The 14,011-nt window shown below is 40.9% G+C and overlaps 2 protein-coding genes across 8 annotated transcripts in view; both read right to left on the reverse strand.

Moving 5' to 3' along the window:
- Window positions 1-14,011, reverse strand: part of phrf1 (PHD and ring finger domains 1) — an 82,529-nt gene that overhangs the window by 47,760 nt on the left and 20,758 nt on the right. The window lies entirely within an intron of this gene.
- On the reverse strand, window positions 6,633-8,339 carry ascl1b (achaete-scute family bHLH transcription factor 1b). The gene has a single exon (XM_023293530.3). It carries the CDS (start codon window positions 8,120-8,122, stop codon window positions 7,511-7,513), a length of 612 nt encoding a protein of 203 aa, XP_023149298.1. The 5' UTR covers window positions 8,123-8,339; the 3' UTR covers window positions 6,633-7,510.

Below are 14,011 nucleotides of genomic sequence, written 5' to 3' on the forward strand. Positions count from 1 at the left end.
CTCGGGTGAAGCGTCGATTAAAGCTATTTAAACACACAAACAAGACAAAAGCACATAGAGACACAAACAGCAAGCCCACACATAACATGTTTTCTGACAGGTGAAGAGAGGTACTGTTTTTTTTCTCTTTGATGATTTAACATCTCCTGTCATGATTACACAAATGAGGACAGAACAAGTTGGTATCAGTGATGTCCTAATGAGTCCACAACATAATGGTAGTGATACTGAATCAACAGTTGGCAGTGGAAAATTATGAAACTGAGCAAACACTAGCGATTTGTTTCATATTTTACAGGCAGGATAGTGTTAGAATATGGAATAGATTTTTATTTGCAGAAAGTAAAAACCACTACAGCTGCTGAGGCCAAATCCAAGGTGTTTAAAATGCAGTTCCACTACTGGCCACTAGATGCTGGCTCAAAGACAACTTGGATTCTGTGAGGAAGATTGGACATATATTCTTTCTACAATTAGAGTCTTTCTTAACAGCAAGTTTTAATCTTAATTCTTAGGTGTCTTCATTTTAATTACAACTGAGCTCCACCTTTTGGTTATATCAAAGAAAGGTAGTAATTAGTTGCTTCATCTGCACACTAAAACTTGTGTACTCGCACTGCAATCTTCTTCCACCTGTTGCTAACTTTGCTCTCATAAATTCAAAAATTCTAAAGTTTGTTCTACACCTAAAGGCACTATTCAGTATCCCTGTTCAGTAGCAGCACCAGTTTACAGCCCCTTCATTTGCCGTCTTTCCTTCGTCTCACCCCAACATCAGCAGGCCCCAGCTCAGCTCTTCCTTTCCTATCAGCCCACACAAATCAAAAAAGAAAAAAAAACATCTCCCTCTCGAGCTCAATACAAGCAGCCCACTCCAGGCTGCAGGCTGCAGTCTCTCTGAACCATCATTACAGTCATTAGGCAAGAATAAGCTCTGTATCACAGGAGTCCACCAGCATCCAGTTTAACCCAGCACAATTAGCACATCCGTTGGAGTAGAATTACCCTGTAAAATGAGAATGCTCTGGACAAAAGAGACAGGAGAGTTTGAGTTGAAAAAAGAGGGTAAGTGTGAGGGAAAGGGGGAGAGAGGAGGAGAGAAGGAAAAAGGGAGGACAGGGAGAGATTAAAATTGTTTGAATTGAGTCCACGCTCGCCCCATTCATTTGGTATTCTGCTCAAATCAGGGCTTTTGTTCGGCCTGGCGTAAAGTAGTGTCAATCATCTCGACCCGGTTTTGTAGAATGGGGAAATTTATTATGAATTTGCTCCTGCAAATAATGAGGACTACCCCCTGCCTGCTCTCCCTTTTTCCCTCCTCCTTCTCTCCCCCAAGCTACCTCTCTTCACCCCCGCCATCCTCCTCCCCCATATCAATGCTGCAGAATAGGCAATAGAGAGTGAAGTTAGCAATCTCAGGGCCACTCGCACTCTGGACCCACATCAAAGTGACAGAGACGTCCAATCAGATTTGTCTTACAGGCATTACATGATGAATATGGTGCGGCCGTAGCACAAAAGCGCCTTTGTGTCTCCTCCAAGCAGAGACTATTCACAGCTCGCCACAGCCAGCCAGAGTGGAAGTAAATGGCCAAAAGGGCCCAAGCCAAAAAAAAAGCACCCAAACTTGTGCAGCACAATGGCCCATGCAAATCACAGCCCCACCACCTCTACCCAACCACACATCCCACCTCTTCCATCCCTCCAACCTTCAGGCCTGAGCTTGGTTCTTCCTCTACTGGGTCGTCTGAAGTCTAGGACCTATTCACTCACATACAGAGGTGTCAGTTAAAAGTGCTGAGCTGCATGCATTCAGACTACTTTTTTCTGTTTAGCTGAAAGAAAAAGATTTCTTTTTTTCTTTTTTTGGACAGACAGAAGAAAAACACGAGTTGAATGACTGACTTTCTTGTCAGAAAGTAAAAGTGACTTGATTGTTGTGAGCAAAATTCTTATTAAATAAGACTTTGAGATTAGGGAAGGGGATTTTCAGTGGGCTGAAAATTCATAAAATTAAATTTGATGGGCACATTACAGCACAGAAAAGGTCTTTTGTGGTATCTATACCAGTGGAATTCTAATTGTAACACATCTTCCATGGATATTTTAAAGAGTGGTTAACTCACAGTACAATACGGGAATTCAAAAATACATTAAAGTTTCATGAATCACAAAAGCCAGACTCTAAAAAAAACGTGCCCTGGTTCAAATTTCTTCACCTGCTGTGCTCACCAGGATAGGTTAGCAGAGTTTTAATGAAAAATATCAAACACCAAATTGAAAGTAAAACTACTGCTTTCTGAAGAAGAGGGGAAAAAACCCTAGGCTACATCCACAGCTGGAGAAAAAAAAAGTTTTAAATTAAAAAAAGGTCTTAGAACTAGTTTTTTGTGACACTATGAAGGATTTGTGCCAGGTGAGGCAAGGAGGAAAGTGAGACAGATGTGGCGTTCCACTGGACTCTCAGCTCTCATTGTACTTTACAATCCATCCCAGAATGGTGTCACTTTTTCTTTTACCACATTCTCTATTTCACAGCTCCACAAGGATAGTAGAAAGTTTGTAACCAGCCAGATGATCAGAAGTCTCTCTTGGTTACAACAAATGCTGAATTTATGGGCATCCATTGATGATTAACTGCAAGGATGGATCAGGCATTCAAAAAAAGTCTTTCCCAGGTGTATAGTGAGAGAGGACATCAGGAGCAGAAGTTAACTCTAACTGGCAAAGTTGCATTTCTATACAGCACCTGTAGCTACACTGCACAAGTATGTAAAATGTTTATGTATAGTTTTGTGGTATAGAACTTGAATTACTTTTCATTTGGTGTACTTTAAATTATCATGCAACAAGTACCACAAACTGCAGTTCCTCAAACAGCCACTTGAAGCTGGCTCCAGTAGAAACTAATTAGTTGGAATGGTTTTGTTGGTTTATACTAAAGAAATCTCAAGGATAATAGTGATACATATTGTAATGGTACCTGTTGTTAGTGGTTAGTTAGTGGTTTAGGACATTGTTTCCTGAATGGCTGTTGAAGTGTTTCTATCTGGAGACAAATGTTGTCAGCAACTGATCCCAAAATGTGCATTTTAGATGTGAGATTAACTGCAGTGCTAAACTGTGCGTTGGTAAAGAACGCTATCTGAACAGCTCTGGGGGGGAAAAAGCAAATTCAGTACAGATAAATGTGTGTTACCAACAAAAAAATAAAGGGCAAAATCCACTAGAGCATTGATAGTGTCTCTACTGCACTCAGTGAAGAGCCACATAATGAACACATTTGTCTCCAGCTGCACAACTCTTTACGTGTGCGTGTCCATGTTTTCTATGTTAAATATCAACACATGTGCCTCTGCTTAAACATTAACACCTCTGTTAGCACTGCTCAAGGTTGTTCACCATCCATTCATCTATCTACATCAATGTCTACATCCTCTTTACTCTGATATCTGAACATCCTTCATTTTATACAGTACTTCTCAGAGGCTTGTGACTTCTTGACTGTATTTGTGTCAGTTCAAAACTTTTACCCAGATGATAATAGTGTGTTTCGTGAGGCAGTTACTTTCTATTCAAGTTCATTGTTGTGACAATTTCAGTTGTCAGGTTGTTTCATGTGTCAAAGATCTTTTGCTATGAAGTGTGGGATTTGTTTTGGCTTGAGATATGTTTATAAAGAGATGAAATTATTTGTTTAAATTGTAATAACCATTGATTAATGACAAGTCAGACACACTGGACAGGTGTTACTGTGGTCTACAGTGATGCATGTTATAAACCCAGCGGTTGATTTTGGTTTGTTCTGTGGTTCCTGATGCACCTGTTGCTCTGCAAGTGAATGTGGCTCTGAACTTGACTGGATGAGGTTTGCACTCCCATCTTCTAGAGACTGGGTGATAATGACTTGTGTCCTTCCCGCAGCCAACCTAATTTGGTGTTTTGTTTGTTTGTTTGTTTCATTTCAATGCAATGATGGATAGATACATTAATAAAAGCAGCTTAGTCATTTGTCTCAAGTAAAGTTAACTTTGAATGAGTGGTTACTTAAGTCAAAGCCACTACTGACCTCATACTCAGATTTTGTGACTATAAATATATGTTTCTTCTTTTTCTATAACTAAACTCATCAAATTCGGGAATAAAATGATCACTTATTAGCAGAATGCCATAATAATAGAGACGATGTGTCTTTTGATTCATGTTTGTCAGACACCAACGTGGCCAAAAAGGACAACAGAGCAACGGAAAAAAAGCTCCTAGAGCCTCAGATTTTGCAGCAAGTAATCATATGTGCAAATGTGACACTTCTGTGTGTTGTGTACGATAAATCACACCTTAAACTTCTTCCTGTTAAAAAGAATTCAAATTAACCCAAAGCAAAATGTCAATCCAGGGTGTTTAACAACTTGAAGAGTGTTACTAAAAACATTAGAAAAACTTGATAAGAAACCAAACATTGTGAATTGGGTCAGTCACCTCACATTTTTGAGTAGCTTAATCATTTGTTCTGATGTGTAGAAATGAAAGCATTTCAGCAAATATTTCAGTTTTTTTTCACTTTTGCTAAACTGCAATGGTAAGCATTTCTTTCTGAATGAATCACACTAAGATGTTCATATTTTGATTGTGGTGAAAGATAGTGAGAGAGAACATAGTTTTGTAAATACTGGCAGTTAAACTGTAAGGATGTAAATACTGTCTACCTCTAAAATGATTAATGTTGTGGGATATACACTGATAAACGTTTCTTGCCAACGGGGTCAAAACATAAAAGCAGTAAAGGTTGGATACCCAAAGTAGTTAATCAGTGCACAATTTATGCACGCATTGAAAAACCTGTGCACATGAATAATAAACTAAAAAAAACACCGAACTTCCTGATCAATGCCTTCAATGCAGCAGATGACCTCTCGCCACTTCACACTGGGCCAATTTAGCTCTATATTAGGTGGCGTACATTTGGCGTTTCCATGGTTTATGCATACATCACGGCTTTACGCACGAAAACGCGTGCATAAATGAGCTGCGTGTGATTGATGTTCAGTAGTGCACTAGCTCCAAAATTAACATCGCCCCTAAGTATTGTCAAAGTGAAAATGACCCATGGACAAAATGACATGAATAAATCTATTTTGGCCCCCTGCTCCTCCCTATATGGTCGAGGAGAAAATTGCATATCCATCTTAGGCGGACAAGAGACAAGCGCTTATTCTCACTTCGGGCCGTGGCCTTTGCCTGACACTGAAGGACATTGGAAACACCATTTCAGCCGAATAATAATGGAGCAGCGGGGTATTTGGTGCACAACGCTGATTCGTCTTTTTGAGCCTCGGTGACGTAGGAGGTTATGATGCAAAGCGTAATTAATGTCATTTATCACTTGTTTGATTTTTGTCACTGCCTCCCCCGACAGGACGGCGCATACGCGAGCCACGAGCCAATGGGAGCGCAGGAGCCTTTGTCACCGAGTACAGGCACGTGGCTTACACCTGCAGGCTGCAGCATTGTGTGTGTGTGTGTGTGTGTGTGTGTGTGTGTGTGTGTGTGTGTGTGTGTGTGTGTGTGTGTGTGTGTGTGTGTGTGTGTGTGTGTGTGTGTGTGTGTGGTGTGAGTGAGTCAGAGAGAGAGAGACACTTTCAGGTGCAAAAATAAATAAATATATGCATCTCACGCAGACTGTTACTTGGTGAGTTTAAGTCCAGACATAAATCACGTGTTATTTTGACCACCGTCGCTCTTTTTTTTTTCTTTCTGGAGTTCTGTTTACTGATATGCTACCTTTTAGCTTTTGAATTCATTATAAAATGCCAGGCCTATATGAGCGCCTTCAATCAGCCTCTCTTGTTCCCCAATTTTCCACTCCCACAGAGAGCACCAGGTGAAATTAAACTCGTTATTTCTCGTTCTGCCTCGCCGAATTTGGCATCAGTGTTCATTTACAATAGGAGATCTTCCATAATTCGCATAATGAGGCGCAAAGGCGCACACAATGGCACTCACAATGGGGTGTTGCGCACCCCATTTCGCAGGAGATGGGCTTTTTGATTGGCCTGCGTGCGGCATGAAAAACACAGTTGGGGATACAACTAGTCTACAAGCCCAGGTTTTTATTTAGATTGATCTCAATCGGGGCAATAAGAATTTTGACCCTCCTCATTGTCTTGCTGACTTTCCCCAGGCTGTATTTCAAAGTGTCTATACCCTTTGAGTGAAGTGAATTGCTCACCCTCCCTCTACTCCCTCCCTCCTCCCGTCTTCTCACTCTGCTCTAGGCACTCTGGGCTATTGGGTAAAGGCAGAGTATGCAAAAGAAACAATGCAATGCATGAAACGTAATATTAATCTCCCCGCCCTGAATGCAGACAAAGCGCTGTAGAAGGTGCATGTCTATAATGGTTATTGAGTGCTCACCCAGCTGCGCAATTTTCCCCCGTGTGCCCAACCAAGTCGGGAAAAGGTCATGCGGGGGCTTTTTTTTTTTTTTTTTTTTTTTTTGAAAAGAGCTCCCTGGTTTGCTCAATTACCGCCACCACTAACACACACACAGCCCTGTCACACACAAACACACATACACCGGAGTAGAAATTTCAGCAACATCAGCTGAAGAACCAAACCACTGCAAAGGCATATAATATAAATAGATTCATCTTTATTTATAAAACTTGTTTTACACAAAATATATCTGTTAAAATCAAATATTTACACTTTAGGCTACAGGGGGAGAATTGAGAACAAGTGCATACATTAATAAATGTCTCCTTACCACCTATTATTAAAAAACTACAATCTGTCACAGGTAGTAGCCTTGATATTGCTGCTCAGTCAGTCACACAACTCATACATGCCAACCCACTGCCTCGTCTTGTCAAAACACTGTCAGAAAAGTGGCAGTGAACGTTGTTTGTTTGACTCAATGTACAAAAATATGTCTTCATGTTAAAACAATTCGCTGTATGGTACAATTTTGTTATGAAAAGAGGGTGGAGGGGGGAAATGTACATCACGAAAAAAAAAGTCTGTTGACGCATCATCTTTGTTGTGTTTTCCAACAGACGTGGCAGCTGAAGGAAGGCAGTCCTGGTCTGGTGACAAACAGATCCTGTGGAGCTGCAGCACCGTCTCTGCAGACCCTCTGTGTCACTTATTAATTGCACTTATTCAAACACAACATCAACAGTTCTTTACTTCCACGCGTCAACGTGTCACCGAGTCCAACTCCCTCCTTCTCGTGGGGACTTCGGGGGACTATTTATGCTCTATGCAACAAGATGCTCCCTCTCTCTCTCTTTCTCTCTCTCGCACAAACTCTCTCTCTCTCTTTCTCTGTCTCACTATTGCTTTGCTCCTGCAGAAGCAGCCCGGGTGAGGGAGTGAGGCAACAGATCACTTCGAGGCTCGGAGGGCAAGACTGATCTGATGCCTCTATCAAGTCTCTGTCAGCATGTCTTAAAGAAGTCAGCCGCTTTTACGCACACACGCCGCCGTGTGGTTCTGGAAGTTGACAGCCTCAGTACCTGTCAAACCACGTCGTGAAGTCCAACAGCTCCTGTTCCTCGGAGCTCAGAGGCTCATAGCCGCCTTCATCTGATGAGTAGGTGGACTGAGGTGACTCCGGGTCTGCGGAGTAGCTGTTGGACAGTGTCGGGGATGGAAGTCCGCACTGGAAAGCAGCAGACACCGCGTCATGTTCGTCAAGAAGTTGCTGCAGAGCCCTGATGTACTCCACCGCAGACCTCAGGGTCTCCACTTTGCTCATCTTCTTGTTGGCGGCGCCGTTTGGCACATGCTGACGCAGCGTCTGGAAGCCCATGTTGACCTGCTTGACCCGGTTCCTCTCTCTTTCGTTCCGCCTGGCCACGGCCACGGGCTGCTGCTGGGGGATGGAGTAGCCGAGGCCGTTGAAGCTCAGGCGCCGCTTGCAGCGCAGGAGCTCCGGCGAGCTGGAGCGCTGTCTCTTCAGCACCTTGGCTTTGCTCTGGAAACCTGCGGCGCCGGCGTTGGGGTGCACGGCGGGCACCGCGCAGTCCTGGGCCGGGGCGTGCAGGCTGATGCTGGCGCGTCTGTCACTAAGTCCAAAGGTGAATGCGGTCTGCGTGGTGGTGATGGTGGCAGTTTCCATCTCGCTGACAGCTGTTGTCAAGTGACGGACGCAGAGGGGGCGAACAGTTGGACGGGAAGAAGGAAGTGTTTGGCAGTGCACAGCTCTCGTGTCCTTCGCGTGGGGGACCGTGTGGCTAAACTCTAGTCCAAGTCTCTCTTGACTGCTTTACTCCACGAGCCGATCTGACCCAAACTTTGGCAGCACTCCTCTTTTTCAACACGCGCCCCCAACACACACCCCACCCACCCCCTTTTCGGAGGACGCACGCTTCGTGGCGAGGCCCCGCCCCCGCTGTGTGATTCTTCTGCACGCCGACTCCCCCGGGCCAGGCGCGTGGCTCCGGGAGCTCAATAAACAATCCCGAGCTTTCACTGCGCCGGGAGCACGCGCTGGGCTCATTTACATTCCAATGTCTCTAACTTGAAGGCCCATTGGTCGATTCAAACGGCCTGCAACCGTGCGAAAAGAAAGAAAGGGGAGAAGGAGAAGGAAGAGAAAAAAAAGACAGAGACAGAAGAAAAAGAAGAGAGAGAATGAAAAAGTGAATGGTTTGCTTCTTTGAAATGCCTTTTGAATTTGACAATGTACCCCTGGCAAGTCTTCAAATTATCAGTCTTCCCCCCTCGGCCATCTTTCTCCTCCAGTTCTTTCACAATCGCAAATACCAAGGACGCTCTCCGCTGTATCCAGGCTACAGCTTTACAGAGCAAAATAAATTGCAAGCGTGTCTCCGAGCACAATAATTGGCAATTATAAAGCTCGCGTAGGGAGTCGATTCATGCAAAGTAAACATCATGATTATGATCTGGAGGCGTCCGAGAGCGCAAATCACTGTTAGCGCACAACTTTGCGCTCTGCACGTCCACTTTGGTCGCACTTGATCGACAGGTTGTTGCTGTAAAGTCGAATCTAACGCAGCTCTCAGTGTCCTATAAAATTATTTATCTTGTGTTATTGTGTTATATATATATATATATATATATATATATATATATATATATGTATATATATATATATATATATATATATATATATATATATATATATATATATATATATATATATATATATACATATATATATATATACACACACACACATATATATATATATATATATGTATATATATATATATATATATATATATATATATATATATATATATATATATATATATATATATACATATATATATATATATGCATTATATTTATTATTTTTGCGCGCTTGGGGACCAAAAGAGTCTTTACGCACTGACGCACGGATGCAGCATTTCAGCACCACACCTGCCTGGACAGTCGAACTCAACCTCCACATGTGTGCTTTGTCCATTTAAGTCGAAACATGTTTGTTTTATCTCTAGCTCTAGGTTTAGTCAGCACTGTCAGACATCTAAATACACTACGCTTTAAAACTCTCCTTTACAGCAAACTAACAGAAGTCAGCACAGAAACACGAGGACCGTTACTCGAAGAATAAAACTTGGACACTTGCGGCCTCTGGCGGTGAAAAATTGCAACTACCTCCTTCAGCTGAGATTTGCTCGTGTTTTGTCACAGAGAAAGGGGTATTCCCTGACAATATATATTTATATATTGGGCCAATATACAAATGAGGGAGTTTTGAAGTCCATGGGATATATCTTAGATATATTTTTATAGGAAGCAAAAAACAAAAACAAAAAAAATAATGTCTTTTATGTTCATTTTGATCATGTCTTTACAAATTCCATAATTATTTATTATGGAAACAATCACTTAATAAAAATGGCTGGACATCAATAAAATGTCAACTAAATAACCATCCGAATTTAACAACAACTACCTTCTAATTGGCTAAACAATAATATAATGAGCTCATTCAAAAATAGTTTTGTGTTCTTTTTATTAAGTAGAGATAATCACAACAGATATTTCTTTTTTGGCAATATATCAAATTTTATCTGGAAAATAACAAATTGTATCACTTTCAATTAAGTTACCCATTACAAAAATACCTCTCAAGGAAGTGTGTTAATTCCAAAAACTGCTCCACATGATGTCATTTCCCTCTGAAGAAAAGACTGGTAAGACTCCAAGGCTTTTTGAGTTATTTAATATAAAGTAGTGTGTGAGTGAAGTGTGGATTTATCGCATGTTAACTGGTTTACTACAATATCTTTATAAAAAACTTTCAAATTCAATTTTACTCAACTGTATTTATAATATTTAGGAGAATCTTTCTGTAAAAATATCATGTGATATTTGGTTATAGGTGGTCACATTGATTTTAGGCCTGAAAACAGCAAAAAATGTCAACTATGATACAAAAAGTCCCGCAACTATATATTGACCGAGTTATTGTTCTTGCTCTAAACTGCTAATTATCTCCAGCCCAGGGAAGTTTGCAAGAAAACATCATACCACAAACACTGACCAGCATTTTAAGTTGGATTATTATTATCCTTTGCACATTTTAAGTTGTTTTCATTACATAATGTGTATTCCTGCATATTCTTAGGTGAAAATTTTGCACAGTCCTGCACATTCTAAATATTTGTATTGCTTTAATTATGATTAAATTATATTTCTAATACCTTGGAGTTGCTTCTCTTTCTGTTTATTTCACACTTAACATTTCTTTTTTTGTCTTTCTGTAAAAAAAATCTACTTGCCAGTGTAATGAAGTCAAATTCCTCCTATCTTCAAAACCTACTTGGCAATAAAACTGATACTGATTCTCATCAGATGTTCAGATGTTCACTAAGGCGCACCAATATTAAACAATCACATTAACTTTGGATCATTTCTGCACCAAACTGTACTACAGTTGCGTCTTAAATAATCGTAGAGGTAAAACTTTCCATCCTTCAAATAACAGCTCAGATGAGTATTTGAAACCTGCCCACAGATGCCAGTGGAACAATACCAGCTCTCAGTTATTCCCCCCAAGTTGTGTTTTGACAAGATGTTTTAAAACCACTTTTCTTCACACCTGAATAAATAACTACATGTCATACTTGTTCAATTCATGACCAAGAAACAACGCTGTCCTTCTCCTTTAGCCAAGGTGAGGTGTGAAGAACACACATTTTGACAGTGAATGCTGTAACAGAGTCAATTTTCTCTCTGTGTGAGTTCCTTGTGTAAGATAATTCAATCGTACAGTACAATAGAGATGCATTGGCATATTTTCACGCTTCTCTGAGTGGCAGTGCATGTTTGGCAATCCCCTCTTTCATCTTCTTGGGTTTCCCCGTCTCCTCCCCTCTCCTCTCCTGGTTTATCTTTGTCAACAGCAGGGGGCGTAAAGTTAAAACTCTTCCAAAACACTCAAGTCAGCATACAGTATGTTGACAGTATCTTACAATGGCTCCCACCCTCATGCTACATCTGAACAATGCACTGTGATAACCAGTGCTGTTGAGGAAGTCTTGATGAAAATAAACTGTACGCTGCATTGTTGCCTTCTCATGTAACAGCTATCATGGAAAACTGCACATTTACTCATTCTATCAGTGGTTTTGTTATTCATTTCAAAGAAAATGTTCCCATTTTCAGGTGAGCACTCTCCTGTTGGAACTTGCAGATTTATTTTGTTATGTTTTGACACAGAGATAGAGTCACTTCCGAACACAGGGCACTGACGAGGCCAGATATTGTGAAATTGCAGAGTGAAGCAACTTAACCGCAAAACTCTACAGAAGGAAAATGCTTTCCTCAAAGGTCATCAGATCTTTGACTCTACTATTTTTGGTGCTTGTTTACAGGAAAATCTCAGTTTTATATTAATCAAGAATGAGACATGAGCATGAGGGAAACCTGTGGCTGATCAAACAAATCTGCAATAGGATGAGTAAATTATGTACACATACTGCATTAGAACATGATAATAAAAGCACTATTTTCATTAAACAAATATTGTTTATATCTCAGACCAAAGTTCATTCAGAAATACAAACACACTCACTGTAGATACCAATATAAATGTCAACCTTATTCTGCGGTAAGGGTGTGTCTGCTTATCGGAAGGTGGCAGGTTCCCTGAAACTCAGGTGGCACAACAACCACCCTTTGTGATTTTTTTCCATTTGAGACACGTGTGACAGTAAGACAGCGTGCGTGTTTCTTCTTGTTCAAAAGAAAGTAAGCTAAAAATAACAAGATGAGAGAGAGAGAGATGAATGAGGAGGAAGACAAGCCAGGATTCCCTGTAAAATTCCCCTTTAAAACCATTACACCCACTCAGTGCAACTTTGTCTTCCAAGGACTTGTTTTCATGTTCGTTTTAGCAAGCTCCCGGCGAGTTATCTGTCTTGCACACTGTGTTGTTACAAAGGAAGACTCGAATCTGCCAAATGGAGGTTGTGTGTTCTGCTGCTTTGTTCCATGACAAAACACTTGGGGGACAACTTGACGCTACTAATATTGCCCCTGCATTCTGAATAACGCAGTGAAATAGGATGTGAACCTTCTGTGTGGTCTCCCAGTAACGAGGCTAGACGCTTCCTCTGTGGCTGCCTTTTACTTTTTTCTACAGGGGCCGTCCACAAAGACTGTAGGAAAAGGGAAGTGCTCCATAAGAGCATGTATCGCTTCCCTATTCCTGAGACATACGCTGGGCTATGCGTGTGGGACCCATACTCCATAAACTGTGATACAATAATGTGCCTTATGGTGAATCGGTGAATAAACAGCAGTCTGGTCAGGAAGTGGTCAGATAGGCTATGTAGAGCACGCCAAGAGAAGTAGCCTCAGTGACCTTCAACTCAGAAAAGCTGACCTTTATGCTGTGATTGTGGGTAAAAGGATGGATAAGGTCCTAAAAGGAGTAGAAGAAGATAATATTTTACAGTTGTTAGTTCCTTCTTAGAGAAGCTACAAAATGCTGACAGTAGAAAAAGGAAATGCTGCCTTGTTTGGATTCAAGTAGAAGAACAACGTGTTGGTTTTTTAGCAATGCAGACTGAAATGTAAGTCATAGAGACATCCCCATTGTACTCTCACTAACTATCTGGTTATAAATATTCTTTCTCAGTCCACACCTGCAAGACTCTGACACTGGAAGTCCCAGAAAACACATGAATAGACTCAAACTGAACACACATCACGGGGCATCAACCGGTGCAATTATTCGTCTAAATTCAAGGGAATTGGGTGGTTTCGTGCGACGCTATTTTAGAGAGCAACGCCTCTCGGTAATGTCAGAACAGGTGGAGCGATTTCTACCCAGAGAAATTACATGGGAGCTGAAAATACTTACAAAATCATCAGCAGACTATTAAAAAATGCAACTGCATGACGTGACGTAACCAAAAACTAATCTCACTTTGTCACAATATATCTATAGTTGCCTCTTTCTACTCACAAGCATCAAATACAAGTGCCTTGCATCACACTGCATATATTATAAGCCGAAGTAATCAGTATTTTTTCTGTTATATGGCATCTATAATGTGTAACAAGCTCTTTTGCTTTCATGGGTGGAGAAAATTTTAAACACCTCGTGGAGGATTTTATTTCTTTGACATGATTCAACACCTGCATATGGTGAGTCTGAAACTGTAGAGCCGGTTTTGAAGAATGCAGAAACATATAATGTAACAACGTTAAATATAGAGGGATGCCCTGTATGCATTTGAGTATTTGACATCTATTCATGATAAAATCCTTCTGAATTCCATTACTGGTTAATTATTAATCAGAGTTTATTTGTATAGCATTTTTGTTAATGTAAATATAATGTAACACAATGGAAGCTTTCTGCTAAATGCAAGGCAATACCTTTGCTTTAGTTGGGGAAAACAAAAAAACCTGAACGCCACATGACGAAATGTAGATGACACAATGATGCAATACGAGAGATGAAACCCTATCAGCAAATAACAACTTTCAGTTTCTCTGTTATTTCCCGAACAGAGAAAATTCC

Source organism: Amphiprion ocellaris, chromosome 3 (assembly GCF_022539595.1).
Source record: "Amphiprion ocellaris isolate individual 3 ecotype Okinawa chromosome 3, ASM2253959v1, whole genome shotgun sequence".
In the NCBI taxonomy this organism is placed as follows: domain Eukaryota; kingdom Metazoa; phylum Chordata; class Actinopteri; family Pomacentridae; genus Amphiprion; species Amphiprion ocellaris.

Bases quoted from the DNA above. Each gene is read 5' to 3' on its own strand.
- ascl1b (XM_023293530.3), bottom strand. From the start codon at position 8,122: ATGGAAACTGCCACCATCACCACCACGCAGACCGCATTCACCTTTGGA.